Here is a 24,501-nt window from a genome sequence, read left to right as displayed (position 1 = left end):
ACTATTTACAGAGCTCGTAGACAATACCGTTTCTGTATGCTTTGATGTAGCAATCCCTTTGAAAAGATATTAGTCACAATTTTTCAACATTTTTTCTCTGTTTTAGATTCCCATAGGCAATGGAAACTGATCTCAATTCCCAGGACAGAAAGGACCTGGACAAATTCATTAAATTTTTTGCCCTCAAGGTAATATATCCATTCTCTTGAGCCCAGAACTGTTGGAAATAACTTCCATGCTTCTCCCTTTTTGGAAATATAGCACAACAGCTTGCAGCTTGCCCATTCTAATGGAGACTTCTGTCTGTTGTGAACCAAGCTGTGAAGTTTGGGGGCGGTACTGGGGGGTGTAACTAAAAAGAAGCTTCCAATTTTCCACAGCTACTTGTTCAAAAAAAATTTTTTTTTGGCAAGAGTGTTTGCAGAAATGTCAAACTATTATGCCAGGTTATCGGCACAGTGTGTTCCCTGGTAGTGGTAACAAAGACTAGGGTCTGGAACGGACAGCATTTTGGGCATTGGTCCCTAAGCATCACGTAACTCAGATGTCTTAACTTCCATTTGTTGTTCCATTCTGGGTAAATGAGGAATTAAAGCTGAATTTTGAATGCTTTATTTTATTATTTACTTATTTATTCATTTGAGACAGAGAGAGGAAAGGAGGGAGGGAGAGGGAGAGAAACGGTCAGACAGATGGACATCGATTTGTTGTTTCACTTATTTATGCATTCATTGGTTAATTCTTTTATTTACCCTGACCGGGAATCGAACATGCAACCTTGGCTTATTGGGACCATGCTCTAACTAACTCAACTACCCAGCCAGGACCTTGAATGCTTTAGAAGTTATGTTTTCTTAAATCTAAAAATCTTTTCCACCTCTATCACTCCTTCCTCTCAAACATTGCCATGTAAGAACAATTCAGGCAGTAGATTTTGGTCGTAAAAGTAGTTGGAAGACTTTTGCCATATGGGCCAAAAGATATGAATAATTGTGGAATCCTTGGTTTAAATCCACTATGATTACATAAGTGTATGGCAGTGAATATTTATACCCACTGTTGGACTTGTTTCTTTATGAAAGTCAGAGCCACCATGTGCATCTTTCCTTCTGCCATGTGACATTACAGACTCCAAGCCTCAAGCTATATAATTCTTCTAATCAGTTGGCACTGTGTACTCAGAAATATGTACAGCATTCTTTTTGTATAGTGGTTTTTCTACCCGCTCTTGAATGTTTTAAGCTCCTAAAGGATAGCTATGATTGTTGGCATCTTTTAAACCCTGCTTTATAAGGGTTTTAGTCCTTATTTGGAGCCAAATCAATATGAGGCTTTTCATTTTTTATTTATTTGTTTGTTATTTGTTTGTTGTGGTTCTTTTTTTTTTTTTTAGACTGTTCAAGTGATTGTCCAGGCTCGACTGGGAGAAAAGATTTGTACTCGTTCATCTTCATCCCCGACGGGTTCAGATTGGGTAAAGTTCCTGTTCTTTGCTAAGGGGTATACTGCGGAGTTTGTTACAAGGAATCACAGTGCAGTAATAAGGGATACTGTTTATATTATTACTAATTCATAGCATTAAAATATATAATTCCATTAGATCCATTCACTTGCAGAGTATGTTCTTCATTGAATGTTAGCCCTGGATTTATTTGGTTCTTAGCTTTCTACTGTTTTAGGTGAAAAGCTTAGTCTTTAGAAAACAAAAATATCTTGTTACTAATGTTTTACCCAGATTGTTAGAAGTGTAAACCTGAGTTTTGGGGCTCTGATGCAGGATACCTCTTACGGGGAAGGAAGAAGTGAATGAATGTCCTTAATCAGTCAGAGCAATACCTGCATTACCCAACAAACAATCCATAATACTTCTGTTTTTAAAGATTCTTTTTATTATTTATTTATTTATTTTTAAAGATTGTATTTATTTATTTTTAGAGAGAGGGAAAGAGAGGGAGAAAAAGAGGGAGTGAAACATTGATGCAAGAGAGAAATAGCAATTGGTTGCTTGTCATAAACACCCCGATGGGGACCTAACCCGCAACACAGGCATGTGCCCCGACCAGGAATCAAACACACGACCTTTTGCTGTGCGGGACGATGCCCAACCAATGAGCCACACCAGTCAGGGCCGTTTCCATAATACTTCCTGTGCATGACAACTCCCTTTTGTTTCCTAGTTCAATTTAGCAATCAAAGACATCCCAGAGGTTACACATGAGGCAAAGAAGGCACTGGCAGGGCAGCTGCCTGCCGTCGGGAGATCTATGTGTGTGGAGATCTCACTCAAGACTTCTGAGGTAAGGTTATCTATCGCTGGATGGCGTCTTATCTGGGCACTCAGAGCTCTTCACACTGCGGATCACACTCAGCCCTATTCCTGACTCCTCCCTCTCTGAAGTTCTTATCATTCTCTGAGGAGGTCACGGTTTTTGCATTTATTCTTTCAACCACCTGAAATAGTCTTATCACTTCATCTTTGTATACATATATCGTCTATATATGACATGTTTCTACCTATCCCGAAAAATTCTTGCTCTAGAAAATCAACCCCTTCTAGAGAGCAAGGTAACAACTCTCTTTAGACTTCCATGTACTTTTGTTATATTTATTTCTAGAGTAAACCTTGCTGTGTTGTGGGGTTTTTAAAAAAATTATTTATTTACATTATTATTATTATTATTATTATTATTATTATTATTATTATTTTAGAGAGAGGGGAAGGGAGGGAGAATGAGAAGGAGAGAAACATCAACATGTGATTGCTTCTCACATGCCCCCAACTGGGGACCTGGCCTACAACCCAGGCATGTGCCCTGATTGGGAGTTGAATCGGTTTGCAGGCCAGCGTTCAATCTACTGAGCCACACCAGCCAGGGCTGTATTGTGGGGTTTTTAAAAAAATTTTTTTTACTCACCTTATTCCACATTAGGATTGAGGCAGGTATTGTTACTTGTATGTTTACTGATCTATTTCCACTACAAGATTGTGAGGCCACATGGTATAATGAACAGTAGATGGAGTTTGAAACCACACAGACCCAAGTTCGGGTCCCAGTTGAGTGACTTTGGCCAAATTACTTACCCCACCCCCACCAGCACCACCAAACTAACATGACACTTCACAATCTTGCAGGGCTGCAATATTTTTTCATTTAGTCCTTGTTTGTAAAGTGTCTAACATAACATAGAGTAGGAGATTCTTACATGTTTTTCTTCCTACTTAACACTTCTGTTCTGGTGGTCAGCAGTATGCTACGTCTTACTTATCTTTGTAGTTCTTCAAATTGTTTTTGAAATGAGGCAGAATATAAGTAAATAATCATCTCTGTGCCTAACACAGTGCCTGCGATGGCATGTAGTAAGCTATCAATGAATTTATTTGACTATGGAAACCTTACAACCAAATAAAACTAAACTTCCTATTCTTTATTGAATTGCCAGTTTTAAACTATAAATTATTTTTCTTAGTGACTCATAGGGAGTCCAAAAGGAATCTCTAAGAACTCTTTCCTCTGCCAGGCATCTGTGAAATTTGGCTATCAGCTATTCTGATTGTCCTGGAGAAACCACACCCTTTTGTCATGGATACTTCCTATTAGCCAGTCATCCCCTGGGGAGAATAGGGGTATGGGGAGAATTCAAATTCATCATGTTATTTAGAAACGATAGTATAATGGAAAGGATATATATTAAGGATACATATTTAAATTTGATCTAGAACAAATGCAGTTGTCTCTTCCACAAACTAACATGTTTACTGTCAAGCCTAAGAGAATAATCCTCTTGCAATGGATTAATAAAATGATTACTTGTGTTCAAAAGTACATGACTAGTTGTCTCATTAAGTGACACAGAAGTGTTACATGGCTGAGGGATTCTGGCTATAGTCTTTTCGTTTTCTTTCCTACCCACTAGACTAAGTCTGTTCAGAGTAACGGAGAAACTGAAGTTTGGCTGAAGACATCAGATAGCTGAAAATACTAAACTAAGGACCTTGTTAAGTTAATCTTTAATTGTAGCATCACCTAAAAACACCCTCTATAGAATTGGAGGGAAAGGCTCTCTTCATCATTGGAAGTGTTGGCCTTACTCAAGAGCAATTTGGATATATATAGCCAAAGTGTTAGTAGTATGAATACTCTCTTTTTTTTTTAAAGATTTTATTTACTTATTTTTAAAGAGAGGGGAAGGGAAGGAGATAAAGAGGGAGAGAAACATCAGTGTGTGAGAGATCGGTTGCCTCTCACATGCCCCCAACCTGGGACTCAGCCCGCAACCCAAGCACATGCCCTGGGTGGGAATCAGATTTGCAACTTTTCGGTTCATAGGCTGGTGCTCAATCCACTGAGCCACACCAGCCAGGGCAGCATAAATACTCTTTGATGTAACAATTCTAATTCTGGAAATTTGCATTAAGAAATTAATTTGGGGGTGGGAGGGGTAGGGGAGAGCAATGAGGGGAAAAAATGGGACAACTGTAATAGAAAAACAATTTAAAAAATTAACTCGGGGTACATGTGAAGTTTTAGTCTCAAGGCTATTTTTTATAATGGTATTTGTAATAGTGAAAAATTAGAAACAACCTGTATGTCCAAGTATGGGGGGACTGACTTGATAAAATGATGGTCCTGTATTGGAATACTATGCAACTATTTAAAATAATGCAGAATTTTTCATTATAATGAAAATTCCATTTTGTATTTATTAATAAAATATATATGTGGTATGAACCTCACTTTTATTTAGAAAAGTGGATGATTGGATTATAAGTTGATAACTTTTTTCTTTTTGCTTATTTATACTTTATAATATGTTTTATAGTGACTATAATGCTGTGTAATAAAAAAGAAGATAATTTTAAAAAACAAATGAAATTGAAATATCTTTCATTTGTCCCATCTATAGGGAGATTCCATGGAACTAGAAATTTGGTGTCTTGAAATGAATGAAAAGTAAGTTCTCTGTCCTAGGTTTCTTGGTTTTGGTAGCTGAGGATAAAGCGGCTGACATCCTGTGAAAAGCAGGGCTTTGTTTTCAGTCATGGAGGGTGCTCTGCTCACTTAACCAAACCAGTAGGTCTTTGCTACAATTTGCTTCATGCTTGGCTTCCAGCCCTATTAGGGAGATGACCTTCAGAGGGAGCATTAGTCCAGAGACCCAGACATCACAGGGGAAGAAGCAGAGAGAAAGCTGAAAAGAGTTTGTTGTTTTCCCAGAGTACAGATAGTTCTCTGATTAAATCCCTCGGGAGCTCTTGTAACATGACTACTCTATTTTGTCTGTTGTGTGTGTGGCAGAAATCCAATAAGATTTCCCTCCCTGCTCCTTTTTATACACTGTGTTGGTCATGGATTGGAAATGCATGTTATTCCCTTCCTCCATTTTCTTCTTTCAAGGCAGATTAGCTTATTTCCTGCCTGAAGTTTCAGTTTGCAAGAACATTATACATGCAGGAAAATTGAGGAAATAGCAACACATCAAAAGAAAAGTTTCAGTAATAAGTATATGTGGTATGGGCATTTTTTAAAAATAGAAAGCAATTGCCAGGTTATAGTCCAAAATTTTACTGTTTTTAAGTGTGTTTCTTTCTTAGATAACTGCTTCAAAGCTAGAAAAAATATATTGGGTGCCTTTTGGTGCCCATCTCCCTGTATCCTGTGCATGAGAAAGTGAAACTTTGGTTTGTTGGTTTATCTCAACCATCTGTTGGTAAACTGACAAAGAACTCTACATCTTTAGTTCAGAGCATCTTTTAATAATAAATTTAATTTTATACAATTGTAATGCTTAAATTGCAACCATCTCTACTGGCTGTCATACTCTGGTGTATTTTAACTACAAAACAGTTTATGTTCTATCAGAATTTATGAGTAATGATAACAAGTTAATCTCAGTCAATAGATGGAACATAACTAATATCTCTATATCCATTGCATTTTTTATTTTATTTATTTATTTATTATTTATTTGTTTTGAGAGAGAGACATTGATTTATTGTTACACTTATTTATACATTAATTTGGTTGATTACTGTATGTGCCCTGACTGGGGATCAAAACTGCAACCTTGGTGTATTGGGATGATGCTGTAACCAACTGAGCTATCCAGCCAGGGCTATCCATTACATTTCTGTTCTTTGTTTTATGTCAGTCGAATAGCAGAATGCTGATAATGTCTGTGCTCCGCAGGTGTGATAAAGAAATCAAAGTTTCCTACACGGTGTACAACAGACTCTCATTGCTGCTGAAGTCTCTCCTTGCTATAACTAGGGTGACCCCAGCTTACAGACTGTCCAGGAAACAAGGGCATGAATATGTCATATTATACAGGTAAACAGCATGGCTGCTCACCCTTCTTGATCGCGCGTCAGCCTCCTCACTTTGCATGTTGTCTGACTGGCATTCAGGTGCTACTCAGGTATTCTGTGATTAAGTTTTGGACAGCTGGTTGGATACCTGATCCTATAGCTTTACTCTGATTGTCTCCATCCTCCCTTAAGAACTCAGCTTCCCAAGGCTACGAAGTTCTTTGTCCTTTTGTCTGTGCACAGGCATAATTCCTGTGTATTGGATTTTGCGGTTCTGTTGGTAGGACCTCAAAGCAGGAAAAGGAACTTAAGATTTTAAAAAACAGACTATCCTGAGCAGATTCTAGCCTTCTGTATTTCTGAGTTAAATTAAGACATTTTGTCTAACAAACTGCTAATTCAATTTTTCATTTTATTTTTATTTTTAATTTATTTTCTAGAGGGAGGAGAAGGGAGAGAGAAAGAGAGGGAGAAAAACATCGATGTGTGAGAGAAACATCTATAAGCTGCCTCTCGCATGCCCCCAACTGGGGGACCTGGCCTGCAACCCAAGCATGTGCCCTGACTGGGACTCGAACTGGCAGCCCTTCAGTTTGCAGGCCGGTGCTCAATCCATTGAGCCACATAAGCCAGGGCTCTATTTGTTTCTTAATTAGTTGTTTGTGGATCTAGAGAACTGTCAACAGTTCTTTGAGTGTCTTCCTTGGAATGTTTCACCTCAACACACATTCATTGAGTGCCTTTTTAATGTAAGCATTGTCCTAGGTCCAAGAAAGAGCTATGCAGAGGCCTTAGCCTACAGGTGTTTCTAATCTAATAGGGGAAACGGTTTGGTATGTGCAGAATTTAACAGAAAGCAGGATTTGAAAACTGCCTAGCAGTATCAGGAAAAAAGTACTGGGAGAGCAGAGAAAGGGAAATTTTCTTCTGGGTGAGAGATACAAGACAGGCTTCATGGAGGAAGTGGCCTTCAAGCTAGACCTTGAGGCAGAGAGAATTTCAGCTGGTAGACGTGAAGGAGAAAGAATGTTCCAGGTAGGGAGTACAGCCGATGGCAGGCCGTGGAAGGCGGGGCAGGGTATGAACCGTACACAGATTGTCTGACAGACCAAGGTGGTGCTGAAGAGGGTACGTAGGAAAGGGGGAGAGCCCAGCCTGGGAACCCAGGGGTCCCAGATCACCCAGGGCTTTGCTTTTGTATCCGTGACCAGCCAGCCGTTGGTTTTTAAGCCTTTGGCTTACGTGTATAGAGCTGAGTTTGACAGAAGTTAGAATAGCAGGTTGGAAAGATTGATGATTAGAGACTTAACTAGTTCTGTTGTAACAATCTAGTACCCGAGGATAATTATCAAGTCATTAACTTTTTAGCGATAATCTAGCAGTCCTCCCCATGTTTATATTTCCAAGTCTTTGATAGATTTTTGTTGTCTTCTCTGCAGTCTTTCCAGGTTTCAAGTTGAATGTTCCAAATTTAGACTAGATTTTTATTCAGATGCAACAAAAAGATTGCTTCCTAACTCTAACTTCTCATTTACCTATGCTAAGTCCCCTTAGCTTTTGTTCTTTTATAAGTAGCTATATTATACTGCTAGTCATCAGTTTGGTTAACTAGGACTCCTAGCCCTTGTCATCCTGCTATTTAAAGGCTTCCTGTATCTTGTATCTCTGGAGTAACACAGAATTTATAGCTCACTGTTTACCATTTAGGAGTGCTTTTGCATGCCAATGACTATGGTTTAAACCAGAGAGAAGTAGGTGATCTCTTTGGTAGACTTAGCTTTTTTTCCTTTTTATACTATTGTTAACAGATTAATAGTATAGACTTATAACATGAAAGAATAGCCTTGTCTTTTTTTTTTAAGCTGTATTATTTTCTTTTTTCCTCACCCGTAGTTTTGATCATGTTACAAAAACTCATTCTGAAGTTGTTCTTAAAGATTGAATTGAAAGTTTATTGTCTACTATCTATGTAGAAAACTTTGACTTAGCAACTGAATGGCATAAAGAGTTAGCTAAGATTGGAACTATTGTAACAACATAATCAATAAAATATACTTTTTTAAAAAAAAGAGGGTAGCTAAGGATAAATTCAGCTTAATTAGGTTATTTTAAGTACTGTACCAGTATTCAAATAAATGTGAATGGATTAAATGTCAGTTTTTTATTAGAGTGTATCCAGCAAAATCTCATTAACATCATTTATATATTACTGTATGGCAGGAATCAGCAAACTGTCCAGCAGGCCATTTTGTTATTTTTATAAATTGTTATTTTAAAACACAGCCACCCCATTCAATGGCTGCTTTTGCAGGACAACAGCAAAGCTATGCAGTTACCACAGACCGTATGGCCTCCAAGCCTAAAATACTTATTATCTGATCCTTTTAACAAACAAAAGTTTGCCGACCCCTGCTTTATGGTGGCTGTCGCTTCGTGCATTTATTTCAGATATTTATGTGCATTTTCCTCCTCCCACACCAGGCTGTAATCTGTGAGACCTAGGATTCAGACTTATCCTGAATCTCATACCTAACTTCTCCTTATCTTGTCCCTAACACCTAACCTTATGGCTTTGTACATTGTTGGGGTTTAGTTTTTATTAAACAAACTCATGTATGTATTTAATTTTTAACAATATTTCTTGAAAAAATTTTAAATGCATTTTCAGTGTTTTATAATTTAGAATTTTAGCAAATTTAGATTGGGCTTCAAGGGAGACTGATGGGAGGTTTTATTGTGTTTATTTGTTTATTTTTTCAGAATAGTCTTACCTAGTTATTCTGTGCTGGAAAATATTTTCTAATTTTTTTAACTGGTTTTTTTTGGAATGACTTATGACAAGCACGGAGAGCTCCATTTAATTGAAGACCATCATTCAAACTCTAGTGTCTTCTATTGCATATTTGAAAGTTGCTAAGAGAATAGATCTTAAAAGTTCTCATCACAAGATAAAGAAAAAGAAAATCCTGTAACTGTGTATGATGACAAATGCTAACTAGACTTACTGTGGTGATCATTTCACAATATATACAAATACTGAATCATTATGTCGTGCACCTGAAACAAATATAATGTTGTATATAAATTATACTCAATTTTTAAAAATCTAGTACTTTCTAATAGTAGTCCCAATCTATGTGCCAATTTTATTTGTATATTCTTTATTTCTATACTCTTAAACAAGCAGGACAGGGAAGAAGAGACTTCTTTTTTAAACTAATCCTCCCCATATACACCCCTTTGCCTTCAGCTTGATTGAAGTAGTAGCGTTATTACTCCATTTGGAGAGGTGTTCATGTACACAAGAAAAGAAAGATTTGTTTTGTTTATTTTGTTTCTAGGTGTTTTACTGTAGAGGCCATTAGAATAAAGAATCAGGTAACATATCTTTTTCTTTCTTCCCTGCAGGATATATTTTGGGGAAGTTCAGCTGAGTGGCTTAGGAGAAGGTATGTGTCATGTTAAATATTTCTGATGGGCATCAATTTGAAACATTAGAAGTGAAACCAAGAAAACCAGGAAAGCTGGGTTGGGATTATCACCTGCAAGGCCCTGGCTCTTTTCCATACTTAGTTCTGGCGTGGCAGCTGGAGTAGGAGTGCAGTTACTTCATAAATTTGAGGTGTTTGTGCGACAAATTCCTAGTCTCCCTTTGCTCCCTTTGGGCATGGGACAATCCGGGTGGGGTTGGTTTGGACTTGCTTAGGCTTTAGGATTAACACCTCTTTGAAGGTGGCTTTATATGGAAATAGAGTACTGTTCCCCTTGCTAATATTAGGTCAATAGGGAATTCATTGAAAGAAAAAAATAGCACACACACACACACACACACACACACGAAATTGATGCACTCAAGGTGCTAAATGGATAATGCCAGAGATGGTCTAGACTGAATGATTCAAGGAAAGACAGACTGGGAGCAGTGTTAGTATTCTCTGGAAAAAAAGCTAATTATTTCTCTTCTCCCAGGTTTCCAGACAGTTCGTGTTGGAACAGTGGGCACTCCTGTAGGCACCATCACTCTTTCTTGTGCTTACAGAATTAACTTGGCATTCATGTCCACCAGGTGAGGAAAGAGAACTGGAAGCCAAAAGATCTCTTATAAAGATACTAAAGCTGTTTTCGCCCAAACTCCATGGCTAAGCCTACAGTTCAGCTTTGCCATTGCTGAAATCAGTCCCCTTCTGAAGAATAAAATCGAAAGAGGGAGAGCCAGTTTCATTGGTGAATCTGAGTTTCCCAGAACTGACAATGTAGAGATGGTGGTTTATATTAGGGATGTGACCATTAAGGCTCTGGTGGTTCCTGCTAGCAGATATTAAGCGAGGGGCCCTCTGAGGATTTCAGGGAGGCTGGTGAGGCATTCTGACGAGTCCTGCAATCTGCTTACTGCATTACAGGCAATTTGAGAGGACCCCACCCATCATGGGGATTATCATTGATCACTTTGTGGACCGACCCTATCCCAGCTCCTCGCCCATGCACCCCTGCAATTACAGGTGAGGAATGTGAAAGGCACTTTCCCAAACTGCAGCCAGCAGGAGCACCCATCTGGCACAGGTACATAGAGCACCTTTATCTGCCAGTGGGCATGGGGCACCGATGGAGACCCCGCCCAGAGAGAAATGGAATGGCGAGCTTCCTTTTTTGCTGCTGCCTGTAAGATAGACAGAATGTGTCAGAAAATTCTTGGACATGTTGGGTATGGACAGCAGATTTGACTTTGAGACCACAAGAGTGACAGTAATTTCTGTAATGCCCTTCACAAGTGAAATGGTTTTCAGGTCACCATTGGCACATTTCAGCTGTACATAAGAATCAAATATCATCAGGCCTAGTTCCCAGAAAACGGAGTCTAGAATTCTCTAGAGGTTGGGTTAGATGTGTATCGGGAAGGATACTGCCTTTATGTGAGGGACTTCGGAAAGTGGTTAGGTTTGTCTTTGCAGTCCAGACTTTTATTTCACTGTGGCCTGTTGCTGACAATTCTTTGGTCCCAACACTGGCCAGGCTTAAGCAAATACTCTCAAATGATATGTCAGGTAAGATGTGTGGATTAAAAAAGAAAAGCCATTTTTAACCTCTAGATGCTGCTCTCTGGAAATGTTTGAAATTATGAAGGACTCAACACAGCTCTCCTGCTGAACTCTTATGAACTCTGCCTGAAACAACTGTTGTCACAACTTGTACCCCTTTATGTCATTTCTAAAATTAACTGTCATCACCATAAAATTCACGGTTTCCGCCCTGGCAGGTGTGGCTCAGTGGATTGAGCGCCAGCGTGCAGAGCAAAGGGTTGCTGGTTTGATTCCCAGTTGGGGCACATACCTGGGTTGTGGGTCAGGTCCCCAGTTGGGGGTGTGTGAGAGGCACCCACACATGGATGTTTCTCTCCCGCTCTTTCTCCCTACCTTCTCCTCTCTCTAAAAATAAGTGAAAATAAAATCTTAAGAAACAAACAAGTTCATGGCTTCCTTTCTTTTCACTATAGAACCACTGGTGAGGACACTGGAGTAACATATCCTTCTGTAGAAGATTCTCAGGAAGTGTGTACCACCTCCTTTTCCACCTCCCCGCCATCCCAGGTAGGGGGAAATGGGTTCAGGCAGGGGGGCTGTCGTTAATTTGGTGCATGTATAGGTCTTATGGGATGGTGTCAACAGAATGCCATATGCATGCTTATACCAGAGAGAGACTCTAACCTGCACTTGTTATTTGGTAGCTCTTTCTCATTTGAAGTGGTAAATATGGTTCCTAATAATGGAAGGGGCACAAAAGGAGCCAATAATTAGTTAGCCTAAAATGCCAGTAAGAAATCAGCAGTGCAGTTTTTCCTAATAGTTGCCTCTCTATATTCCCTGACTATTTTAACCATTAACTTTTCCATGAGTCCATCTTCAGTGTCAAACTGAGTTTTCAGTAAAACACAGGCTCCAAACAGTGCTCTCAGATTCCCAGGAAGCACCTGTGCGGTCTTGCTGTGCGACGTCTGTGCCACTGAGGCTGCGTCGGCTGGGGGGTCATCTCTGCCAGCTGACCGAGTTCCGGGCACACTTCTCCCCTCCCATTCAAGGCACTCATCTTCTGTCCCACTGCCCGCAGGTCCCTGCCCTTCCTGCCCAGCGTCCCTGCTCCCTCCTTTCTGTCACAGCAGACAGTTTCTTCCAAACCCACTCCGTCCTCTTTTCGTTTCTACTAGGCCCAGATTGTTCCTTCTCACCATCTTATTTTGGGGACCCAGCAAATTAATGAGCTATCTATAAGTTTTATTTTCTGTGTTTTTTAAATTAAAACAAATAATTAAATTTGTTTCATCCTGGGTTGTTAGGAGATACTGGATTAAAATTATGGTTCTAATCAGTTTCAGAAGCAGAAGGTAGGCACAAAAGCTAACTTAGTGCGTGTGAAGGACATGCAGAGTCCACGCATCACTGTTATTTCTGTTGTTCCAATTTAGAGTTTTAAAGAGGTTCTTGTAAAGTTGCCTAGGCGGTTTGGTTTGGGGGTGTGGGGATTATCAGTCCTCTCTCCTCATTAAGATATGTAGGCATGAGTGTTGCCGTTGCTCTGGGAGGGGGTAGCTTCCAGTACACTTACTGACATGGAGTAATACTGACCAAAAAGGAGGGGAAGCCCACTTTCTTAACAGTGCACATTCGTGGGAGTAGATTATTTTTAGATAATAAAATGTGAGTATGTCAAGTTTAATGTTCATTAAAGTTTTATTTTATAAATGATAAATGTACAATCAATACATAAAGTTGTGACTTGGGAGATGTGAGGGATGGCGACACTGGGCCTTAACGAGTCAATTTGTCTCTTCCTCTGACACAGTGGAAATTTCACCCAGCTCCAAAAGTAGAGGGACGTCAAGTAGCTTCTGCACCTGACATTTGCATAAAAAATTTGTTGACCTGTGTGTAAGGAGAGCCTATCTTTTTTCATGATATCAGTTGCCTGTTGTGTCTTGTCACAGTTTAAAAGTAGATCACATCAAGATCTTAGCAATACTGAGCACCCTACGGGTGAGCCCCGTTCCTGTCCCTGAGCACTTCTGATCGAGGCTGGTATAATTTTGTGCAGAAATACTCATTTTGGACACAGAAGGTCATTTGCCGTCAGGGAATTACGTAATTCTTCAACCGTGTCTATTTGAGCTTTTGCTAGAGTTCAATAAATACATGTTAATGTGATGTTTGTTTCACCAACAAAATAAGGATCATTTTGTATTTGGGCACAGAGTTGAGTCAATAAATAGTTGTGACCCTGAACTGGCTACTATGACTTAAGGTCCTGTCTTTAATTCTAAATATTGATTAGCTAATTGGTGAGACTTATTAAAGATAGAGCAGCAAGACCCAAGATAATCATCATGTCCTTGAGTAGCTTTGAAATCATGAGTTTTGAAAGTGCCCCAGCTTTGTTCCATCAAATTCTTCTACACCATCAGGGACTAAGAATATACAGACACACACGTGCACACACTGAGTCAGCCCTGTGCCTACATCTCTACACACCTGCTCATCTTCCCTGGGATGATGTAGGGAGGTGCAGCGGGGTACCTGCATATTTGAAAGTACCAGCCAAAGAGCAGAATAGCAGTAAATAGGGGGGAGGGGAGAGGGAGAGAAGGGGGATAAGTAAGGGAAGGGATTAGTCAAAGAACCCGTATAAAAGACTCATGGACATGGACAACGGGGAGGGATATGATTACGGGAGAGGGGGTGGGTTGGGTGGGGGAGAGAAATTAGGGGAAAAGGGGACAACTGTAATTGAAAAACCAAAAGAAAAAAAAATAATAAAATATAAATTATAAAAAAAAAAAAGAAAGTACCAGCCAACAGATGTCAACTTTTTAAGCCTGTCCCTGTAGATTTTGGGTCCTGAGAAAAAGGCATTCTAACATTTTAACTTTGGTTTCCTCGTTCATCCTGAGTGCTCCTTGTGGCTGCTCTTGGGCCCTTCCTGTTGGAGGCCATTCTGTTATGTCCTCCGTCCTCTTGACTAAAGACAGGCCAGTGCTTGGTTCAGGTTTCTCTGTTTTGCCACATCATTCCAGCTTGACTCAGCTGTGGTTCCCACCTGCTTGCCAGGGAGACAACGCGCGCCCTGCGGCGCCCTGGCTGGGACAGACACCGGCCGGCCCTGCCACCCCGCCCTCCGGGAAGGCAGTCCTGCAGCTCTCCCGCCTCCCGCCCGACTCCCACTGCGCGGTTCAGTGTCCGTTGCTGCTGCCCCTTGGAGTGTTTTTCACTTCTTTCTCAAGTCCCTTTTCTTCTCTCTTCTCTTGTTTCCCTTGTCTCTGTTTGTATCTGTGCGCAGTGTGTGTTTACTGTCACAAAGGCACATTTTCAGACCCCTACTCCTGTGGTGACGGATACCCTGAGGGTCCCCATGGCTGGACTGGCCTTTTCCCATCAAGTGAGTCCACTGGGAAGAAGGGGATAAATCAGATGGCATCTGATTTTGTTTTAAATTTGTGAATAAGGTACAGGGTAGAGCTATTGAAATGTCCCCAAGTGTTCGGTGGGTTATTTTGAGGGTTGGTAATTGATTTTTAACAGGACATAGCAGAGCAGCCCAAAATAGGATTTTTCACTTGCCACCCCCCCCCACTGATGTGAAAAATATATGGAGTTATTTATATCTTATTTCCAAATAAACAGCCCAAGAGTGGTATTCTTTCGTTTTCAACATAAATAGGAACCCTCCCGGATGCGCAGTGGTGAGGGGGGTGATTAGAGAAGATGCCTGATGCTTCTAAGGGACCTCAAGGGCAAAGTAGAAAATAGAATGACCTGGGAAAAACTGATGACTTTGGCTCCAAGTTCTGCCCAGGCTTGTGCTCCACAGACCGACTGGGCTGGAGACAGAAACAGTGAGCGTAGAAAAGGGGGAGCAAGGGAGTCATTGGAGGCCTCTGTAAGGCTGCAGAGCTGGGAACCTCGGTCCCACTGCAGCGTCTGTTGTTTCTCCCAAAAAGCAACGGCCTGGTCTGTCTTTAATCCGCGCACCAGGCCCCTTGTACCACGAAGGTGTAGAGGGGGATCCATGCCCCACTTCCCGACTGGTCCCGATCCTTAGCTGTACTCTGGGACTGCCTGGTTTTCCCCTCCTTTCCTTGGCCCCTCTTTGTGTTTCTCTTGCTTAGCTCTCCAGCTCTCGCCTTTCCTATCAGCCTGCTGTCCTGGGCGTTGGATCAGCTGACCTGGCTTACCCAGTAGTGTTTGCTGCTGGCTTAAACACCACTCATCCTCACCAGGTATCTTTAAAGTCGGGGAGGACGCTGGGTTCCGGTGCTGCCTCCCTGCCCTGAGGCGGCTGAGGGGCCTCTGCAGATACCAGCTGCATTTTAAGTGTTTGGAAGCAAAGTTCTTCTGTGAGCTCAGAGAACTAGCAGGACTCTGAGAGGCAGGGGCCTCCTAAATGCAGGAAGGGAAGAAGCACTTCCCGGGTGTTGCTCTCCCTCCTTTCCTTCTGTAGTCATCCTCACGCATGTCTCCCCATCACGGAGTCCCTGAGAGAGCCAGGAGCCAAGGCTTCCTGCTCACTAGATGGCAGCATTGGTGACGGACGAGCTTCAAAGCAGACACCATCATGCTAGGCCCAAGGGACTTCTCCTGGCTGAGGCTGCCACAATTCACTGTATTTTTCCATTTTTCTCTAAAGCTAATGGTTCCTGGGAAGGACGGTGGGGTCCCCCTTGCTCCCAACCAGCCTGCCCACGGTGCCCAGGCTGATCAGGAGAGATTGGCAACCTACATCCCTTCTGACATGGCCCACTGTGCTGCCACACCTTCTAGCAGGTGAGTTCACGCTCAGGACAGCCAGGGGCCTGTCCTCCTGACTCGTCATCCCTCTTACTAGGTATTAGTAAGGAGGAACGTTCAGCCTGGGCTCAGGCTTGGCATTTGCGTTGCAAATGTGTAGTCCTTTAGGTTGCAGATAAGCCTCGTATGTTGCAGCTGGTGCGTGAGGAAGCTGACCCTGCAGCTTCGCTGCTGATTCTCTCCTGACAGCCAAAAGCAGGGGGCTCACCCAGTGAAGGTTTTTCTTTGAGCCCGAGATCTGTTCCCCTGGAGTGTGTCCTCATTGTCTCCTGAGAACCAGAACGAGGGTTTACCGTGAAGTCTGAAGCCACAGTGGGCCTGTGATGGTAGTTCGGATCCATGTTCTTTTTCTGCTGTGTGAGTGCCTCATGGAGATCCTTTAGAAACAGCTATTTTTTCTTATTAAATATTTTTTAAAATCTATGTCTTTTTTGTTTGCAGAAGTGATCTGTGAAATTTAAATTATAAAGACATTGATTAGGTAGAAAATGAAAATCATCATAATCCCTCCCTGCAAAAATCACCACTCTTACCTACTTTTAAAAGACAGAGGGTTGGGATCGGATCTCAACTGGTGGGGCGGTGGGTGGGGCAAAAAAAAGACAGGATCTCAGGATCAAGTAGTTTCCCTGAGAGCAGTTAGCTTGCAAAATGGCCAGGCACAGGCCCGTCTCCTCAGACCGCAAGTCCATGCTCACTCTTTCCATTCCACTCGGCGTTGTCCCGTGGGAAGTGCGGCTGCCTCGATCTGACCTGCCCTCCCTTGACTGGAAGGCCCCCAGAGGTAATGACGTTGGTCGTCCTGCCACATCCTAATGAACTTTTGGATAATAGAGATTCCTGGGTTTGTTTGTCTTTTTTTCATTCCCACAGAGGAGTGGTAGGAGGGGAATTGAGTGGAAAAATGAAATTTTTGCACCATCCATCAGGAAAAATAATTACTTTCATTCCTGACTTCCCAGACTTCCATCCTCTTATCCCTCCTCATTAGATAAGGAAGGATGGTCATCTTGCACACTCGTTTTCTGAGCCTCAACTCTTGGCGCATGTCCAGGAGTGGCTGAAGACAGAGGACCCTGTGTAGGAGGTTCTTGCATGCAGGTGGTCAGAGCGCAGGCCTTTGCTCAGCCCTGGTCCTCCCTGCTCCTAGAGTCCCGAGGCCATTTGGAGTTCATAGCCTTCCTTCCCACCCTGAGCCCCTGCTTTTCACCAGAGGGGTGTTTCTTTCCCCTGCTGCTCACAGGGCTGTGACTACTGGTCTGGCACCCACAATATGGGACCCCATTTCTGTCACTGGGAGCGCCCTCCCATCATCCAGGACTCAGCATCAGTCTGGAGGGCTGGGGACAGGGGTCAGTGGGAACAGCCAAATCGATGCACCGTTGATAGACCCTGCAGAATGGAGGGAGGGGTGATTGGGGGTGAGGAGAGGGCAGGAAACATGATAGGAGCACAGAGGACCTCTGCCCAGGGGCTTTGCCACAGGTGGAGGAAGCTCCGCTATCTAGAGGGTCAAGTTTGGGACTCTTGACTTTAATATTGAGCTGTAAACTATACCATCCCATGGTATTTTTCGGTAACTTGGCAAAACAAAAATAAGATGGAGAACAGCTAAAATCTTGAGTCTATCTCTGTAACTAATATTTAAATTGCAGTTTATGGAGCTGCTTGCCTATGTGTACAATTGCTATTTGCATGGTAACCAAAGCTACTTGGTATTTCACTCAAGTTTTAAACAGTTGTGCCACTGGATTTCATTCACATGGGCGCTCACTCAAAGGGGAGGGTGCCAGGGGCAGCAGCCAGACCACACACCGCCTTTTCCCGCGGAGGGGCGGGCGGGGGCCCCTCCTGCCCTAGGCTGCGGCCCCCCCAGAGGGTGGGTTTATGGGGAACCAAGTAAGCTCTGCTGTGGTTTGAGAATGAGTTTCGACATTACCTTTCTTCTCCAGCGAGGATACTGAAACCGTATCAAACAGCAGTGAGGGACGGGCCTCTCCCCACGATGTCTTGGAGACCATCTTTGCCCGAAAAGTGGGGGCTTTTGTCAACAAACCCATCAACCAGGTGACTTTTCTGCCACTGCCATCTGTGGGTCATGTCTGAATGAGGCCTTACAGGCAGGTCTCTTAACCTGGGATCTGTGTAGCCACTGACATTACGTGCAGATTGTATACGTGTGTGGTGAACTTTTTGTGAAGAGGGTTGATAGCCTGGGACAGCCCTCCAGAAAAGCTGAGAACTCGTCTGGGGTCTCCGAAGGCGCCCCCGCAGGAGAGGGAGGCTGGACACTGCTTAGCACAAACAGTGCATGAAGCGGCGCTGCCTCGGCCTCACTCACAACGGGAAGCTCCTCCTGCCGGCGCGGTTGCTGTTGGGTTGCTGTGGGTCAGGTTTCCAAAGCCGACTTTCTGGGGTCTCGGGGAGCCTGTTCATGCTGTGAGCCTATGATGGGAGGTGGTGGAAATTGGGGTTCTCCAACACAGGAACCTGAGGGCAGTGTGCTCAACCTGGGTGTGGACTTGCTGGGCTTCCAGGCTTGTGGCGGCCTCTGTGGAAGCATGGAAGCTGGGGGAGGGGCAGGCACTAATGCTTTCTTCTGTGACTCCTCAGGTGACCTTGACGAGTTTGGACATACCGTTTGCTATGTTTGCCCCCAGGAACTTAGAGCTGGAGGATGTCGATCCCATGGTGAGTCGAAAGGTCCCAGTGAGATGATGCCTGGCCTTCCTGGGCATGTCACTGTTCCTCCACAGACCAGTAGCCATGCCCCGGCCAGGGTTGGGTCCCTTACAAAACCCTCGATTGTTAACGGCCCGTGACACACAGAACCAGCCTCTTCCTCTGCCTTATCCTGCACCAGGTGAACCCTCCAGACTCCCCAGAGACAGAGTCCCCGCTCCAGGGCAGCCTGCATTCTGAAGGTTCCAGTGGGGGCAGCAGTGGCCACACCCACGACGACTTCGTCATGGTCGACTTCGTAAGTTGCCGTCACCTTCCCCATTGCACTCAGACAGGACCTCCTTCACAGGGGTCAGGTGGGCCCGTATAGACAGACAGGCTGGGAGAGGTGGGCACCTGGCTGGGCAGTGTATGCGGGAAACCTGCCCTCATAGCCTGTCTGGGGAGACATTCAGAGGCCAGTGAACAATAAGGCGTTCTGTGCCATGTCTTTGGTTGACATTGCTAATGCAATTCAGCTCTAAGTGGGGATTTTCCAGTAGGTTCTATTCATGCCTGAATGGATAGTCCTGTGCTAAGGACAGGTGTTTAAAGGACAGTAACACAGCCCTAATCAGGAAGAGGAATGTTACCAGCAGGATTAGAATTCAGCTGCCCAGAGAGAAAAGGTGGAAAGACTTCTCTTCCTAAGATAAGCCTGGAGCAGCCTTTTCTTTGCTAATTGCTGGACAGAGACAGGGCTGTTCGGCTCTGGTTTTCCTCTGTGGTCCATGGTAAGCTAAACTGAGTCTGGTCTTGTTTTTGAAGAAACCGGCTTTTTCTAAAGACGACATTCTTCCGATGGACTTGGGGACCTTCTATCGTGAATTTCAGAACCCCCCTCAGCTGAGCAGCCTCTCCATAGATATCGGGGCACAGTCCATGGCTGAGGACTTGGTATGGAAACCCTTCCCCCACCCCACCTCCTCCTCTGACCTCCCTCTCCCCTTTGATGTCATTCCTGCTCCACCGTCTTAGAAATGCCTGTCACTCGCCCCCACCCCACACGTTCCATCTTCCCTGTGACAGGAAAGAGACACTTTTAGACTGTTTTCCTTTTTTGATTCTGCTTGAGATTTGCATTTTGCCTGGCGGTCATTATCTTGAATTTGCCTGTGCTCGCTTCCTCCTTTCGCACACAGTCTGTCTTTCTCCCCCACAGTCTGTGTTTCTCCCCCACTCGCGTTGTTCGGCGCCTGAGGTCTTCTACCGGCTAATGCCACTCAGCCAGGCTGCTCCAACAGCGCTCGCACGCGGCCGGTCAGCGTGCCAGGCGCATGCCCGCGGGCCAGGGCAGAAGAATCCAGGGGCCCCGAGCTTGGGGTCCTCGCCCTTTCCTTACAGAGGACATGCCCTCTGCTGCGGTTTTTGCGTTCAGGCAGTTGCCCTGAGGCTGACTACAGTTACCGCCTCCCCACTCAGGATGGTCTCCACTTCCTGCCTCGGAGGAAACTCTGGGTGTCCCATGCCATGGGATGTCAGGGTCCCCCTTCGTGGAGTAGGGCTATCACCTCCTACATTAGGTTAGAGGAATGGCTCTAGGAATGGGATTCTTGGAACAGCTGCCCTTCATTTGCTTTAAACAAAAAGAGCATGCGCAGTAATAACATTATTAACATTTATCGAGGCTTTCGTAGGCGCCAAGCATTCCTCAGTGCTTTACATGATTCGGCAGCAACCCTAAGAGGAAGTTTTTCTTACTATCCCAGTTTACAGATGAGACAGCTGACACTGTGAACAAATAACTTGCCCATAGTCACACTGAACCTGCAAAACAGAGCTTTGATCCCAGAGAGACTGGCTTCTGATTTTAGGCTGTCACCACTGGTACCCCCCTGACCCCAACCCTCCAACTTACAATGGGGCTGGAAGGAATTGGCATCAGAAGGCTCTCAGAGTGGCCCTGCTGCCCGTCCCAGCCGTGGGCCCTACCTGCCAAACCTGCCTGGGCTGTCTGCTGCGTCTGGACCACTTTCTGTCTTCTCAGGCCAGAGCTTGTCCCAACTCTTTTAAACTTACCTGGTGCCTCTCAGAAAACCTGTGACAGTTTCAACTTTTCACACGCAAATTCTTCAAGGGTAAAGACAGAGTGATTAGGGTCAGATTTTTTAATGGTTGGTATCTGAGGGCAGTTAAACTTATTCCTTCTGGTTCTGTTTTCTTCTTTTTTATTCTCTCTCACCCTGCCCCTCCTCCACTGGTGTCAGGATGCAGATTCCTAGGCCTCACCACAGACCTGCTGAGTCAGAATCTTTCAGGAGTATGATTGGGACTGCCTTGTTCGTGGGCCTCCCAGGGGATTCTGATGCCCAGCACAGGGTGTGAAGAAATCTTTTGTTGGTGGTGTGGTCCTTTTCTATCTTATTAAGTCCTTAGGCTGCCCTGTCAAGCCCTGTCTCCAGCCCCCACAGAACCCTGAGGCCCTCTCTCTGCTGCCTGCTCAGCCGCCCTGACCTCTCCTGCTCCCCCAGCCCAGCACTGCTGAGCTCAGCTCGTGCTGTGCACCCTTCTTCAGGCCTGGGTGGCTGGACTGGCTGCCTCTTCGAGGCCCTGCCTGAAAGAGCAACTCTCTTCTCCCCCTCCTGCTCCAGGACTCACTCCCAGAGAAGCTGGCTGTGCACGAGAAGAATGTCCGAGAATTTGATGCCTTTGTAGAAACCCTGCAGTAAAAGTCGGTGTCCTTGAGTACCAGCAGCAGCCCCCTTTTGTGGTCCTAAGAGACAGAGAGCCTCCCGCTCATCAGCTGCTCCTGTCCCTCGTCCTGCTCCAAGCCAGGTGGAGGAAGGCTGGTTTCCCCCATGGGGACCCAGAAGTCCCTGCCCTTGGACCTCCTGGATTCTCCATGGCAGCAGTGAAGCCCAGTTAGAGCATTTGAGAGGACTCACCCTCTGGCCGTGGGGATGTGAGGACCCTTTGCAGGGCCTCTGCTTCCACTGCCCATGGGCAGCTGCTTCACTGAGGCTGTCACCTGTCTTCCTGCTGCTGGGCCCCTCCCCCACCGCACCCCCCTGGTCTGCCCTGCAGCTGGCCCCTCGCCCGGCTGCCTGCCCGCCATTGCCACCAACCATTTGACATTCCAGCTGGTGGCCCAGAGACCACTGTGGAGGCAGAAAGGAAGGAGACATTGTGGGAGGAAGAAGGAAGTGCTCCTTCAGACTCTCAGTTCTGGTATCTTCTTCCTCTCTCCCTCCCTTTGCCCCTGTGCCTGTATTTTTGGCAATATGACAGGCCTTCTGCCCAAGATGAGAACGTGGAAGTCAGCCATCCCCACCCTTGAAGGTTGTGCTAACCCCCCTTTCACAGAAGGCCTGAGCAGCCCTGGCGGCTGCCCGTGCTCAGCTCCTCTGCTGCGTAGGAACAGCCCTGTGTCTAGGGCTGGGAGTCACAGCAGAGGTGCTTCTCTCCCCTCCCCTGTTGCTGCTCCTTGGCTATAGAACATGGCAAATATTTATTACTTTCAAAGACAGATATTTTATAGAGAAAATATGTTTCAGATGTTTTCACTCGGGGAAGGTGATAGGCCTCCTCCTGGGGCAGGACCTCCTCCTGTGGAGGTTCCTCAGATTCCAGGTTGCTGCTCTGGGGATCTTCCTTCCCATATATGTAAAGCGGGAGCCAAAGCGGGGCTGGCGAGGGCAGCACTTCCTCCCAGGCTTGCTGCGTTTGAGCTGAGGGCAGGCTGTACCTTGGACCCCTCCCTATTCCCGGTGAGAGCCTCGGCCCTCTCACAGCCTCTGCAGAGTGACGGACTGCTCCGGCAGCCCAGGAAACCTTGGGTGCCCGATGTGGCAGCTCCCTAGAGTTGTGCCACAGAGTGCCCACTGATGAGCCCCGGGAGGTCCAGATAGGCCTCTCCTTCTGGGGCCCTTGTTCCTGTTTCTCAGGGCTGGGTAATGGGCCCTCTCCTCCTTCCAGCTGGGCCTGGCCACCCCCTTCCTTTAGCCCCAGGGTCTGTGTACTGCCCTGAGGTTTACTGGCTGCATTGGTTCCTTGTGGAGAAACTAAAGGGGGGCGTATGACTGACTTAACCCTTCGGGTATTGTTACTTGAGTAAGTCAGGTGCCTAGCCTCATCCACCTATGCCATCTGCCCCTCTCCCAGCCTAACTGGTAGTCCTGGCCTGCCCCAGCCCTCCTGGCCCACCTTGGGCACTCACTGGCAGCAGCCGCTCTGCAGTGGAGCACGTGGCCCTCAGCTGCTTGTTAGTAAATGCATGTGACATGCTCCCACCTACGAGACTGATCTCTGAGGGCCTGAGTGGGCTTTCGTGCTGTCTCCGTTAGGCTGAGCCCTGCCGCTGTGCGTGTGCTCTGCTGCCACAAGGAAATGTTCCCAGCAGCGGTGTCCAGCTGGCCCTCCTGTCTTTGGGCCAGAACACACCCATGGCCAGCTGAACCAATCCAGATTTACCCCCAAGGCCCCAGCACTGAGAAGGGCCGAGGCTCATCGTAAGTTACTAATTGTCCCCTGCTCGGCCCCAGCGTCTCAGCCACTGCCCTCCTTCTGAGGCCAAGCATGGAAAGGCCTGGTAGTGCTAGCTGTTGTCCTCTTCGGCTTCTAATAGTTGGCCTGTGCAGGCAGCAGCCTTTCTTCAGGACCCCGTCAGTGAGAGGCCAGGGAGGCTGAGCCCTGAGCTTGAGCTGAGCCTGGGAGGAGCAGATCAGCTGTCAAAGCCAGCCCTTGCACTCGGCCCTGTACAGTCAAAGGTGTGAGCCCTAGACTGACGTCTGCAGCACCCAGTGACCAGGCTGGGAGCGGCCATCTGTCTCCAGCTGGCAGAGCCCCTCCCCTCCTTCAACTGACCTTGTTTGGAAATACTGAGTTATACTTCAAAATGTATTCAAGAGATTTCCAATAAAATTTTTCTGTACTTTACAGCTTCCTGATCTGCAAGTTGTCTAAAATCCTGGCCCACCACCTCCCACTTGTGTGCAGACACAGGTCACCCACGGGTTTCACGGAGGGGGGAGGAGCAATGCGAAGCGAAGCACAGAAGGGCGTCGGGCAGGCAGGCTGTGTTGAGTCTCGGGGCTGGTCAGGCTCCGGCTGATCAGGAAACCTCTTAGAGCCGAAGTTCCCTGGGCTGTGATGTTCCCATTTCAGGGGCCTTCATGTGACGATTCAGTGAGATGATGTGCATGAAGTAGACGGGCCCGCGCAGTGGCTTACAGCCAGATCTCCATTATCGGCTCTTTATTCCCCCTGCGCCACGGAGCTCACCCTTCAGCCTGGCCTGGAGGCAATGATGGGTGGCCTTCGGCTCAGAGAAAAAGACACAGGTCTCCGCCATGTTTCTAGTGCGGGGCTCCCCAAGTTGCCTGGGATCTGCTGATCAGCAGGAGGGGTTGTGGCTGAGCAAACCAAACTGAAGGGAAGGGGCTGAGGGAGTAGCAGGAAGTGAAGGGCCTGTGCCAGTCTAGCTGCCCAGGGCACTGCCGTGGTCTCTGGGGACTTGTGCAGTAGGCATCTCAGCCACAGCAGAGCCACCTCCTGCCTCCTAGTTTGTGCCCACAGTGGGGGCTGGGAGCTGAAGTGGAGCCTGTGTGCCAGAGGCAGAGGTAGTTGTAGAGGTGAGAGACCAACTGCCCAACAGCCCTTGGCAACTGCTGTTTGGGTTGCCTCTCCATCCCTGTGGGGCTGAAG

At 45.7% G+C, this 24,501-nt stretch overlaps 1 protein-coding gene across 4 annotated transcripts in view; it reads left to right on the top strand.

Moving 5' to 3' along the window:
• Positions 1–23,733, top strand: part of ATG13 (autophagy related 13) — a 36,198-nt gene extending 12,465 nt beyond the window's left edge. For 2 of the 4 annotated variants that reach the window (XM_090261865.1, XM_090261857.1), the window contains 17 exons: positions 107–188; positions 1,394–1,474; positions 2,178–2,297; positions 4,906–4,952; positions 6,189–6,329; positions 9,716–9,756; positions 10,277–10,373; positions 10,708–10,806; positions 11,799–11,892; positions 14,630–14,728; positions 15,459–15,569; positions 15,977–16,113; positions 18,090–18,204; positions 18,751–18,828; positions 19,001–19,117; positions 19,627–19,755; positions 21,450–23,733. In XM_090261865.1, coding sequence (XP_090117991.1) covers positions 120–188; positions 1,394–1,474; positions 2,178–2,297; positions 4,906–4,952; positions 6,189–6,329; positions 9,716–9,756; positions 10,277–10,373; positions 10,708–10,806; positions 11,799–11,892; positions 14,630–14,728; positions 15,459–15,569; positions 15,977–16,113; positions 18,090–18,204; positions 18,751–18,828; positions 19,001–19,117; positions 19,627–19,755; positions 21,450–21,527 — 1,653 coding nt within the window. In that variant the 5' untranslated portion in view covers positions 107–119 and the 3' untranslated portion in view covers positions 21,528–23,733. The remainder of the gene's footprint in view (positions 1–106; positions 189–1,393; positions 1,475–2,177; positions 2,298–4,905; positions 4,953–6,188; positions 6,330–9,715; positions 9,757–10,276; positions 10,374–10,707; positions 10,807–11,798; positions 11,893–14,629; positions 14,729–15,458; positions 15,570–15,976; positions 16,114–18,089; positions 18,205–18,750; positions 18,829–19,000; positions 19,118–19,626; positions 19,756–21,449) is intronic. The other 2 variants (XM_090261875.1, XM_090261883.1) reach the window with 2 other exon arrangements.
• The last annotated feature ends 768 nt before the right edge of the window (positions 23,734–24,501 follow it).

Source organism: Furipterus horrens, unplaced genomic scaffold (assembly GCF_987537825.1).
Source record: "Furipterus horrens unplaced genomic scaffold, mFurHor1.1.pri manual_scaffold_2, whole genome shotgun sequence".
Lineage (NCBI taxonomy): Eukaryota > Metazoa > Chordata > Mammalia > Chiroptera > Furipteridae > Furipterus > Furipterus horrens.
This window is presented reverse-complemented; position numbering and strand designations above follow the sequence as displayed.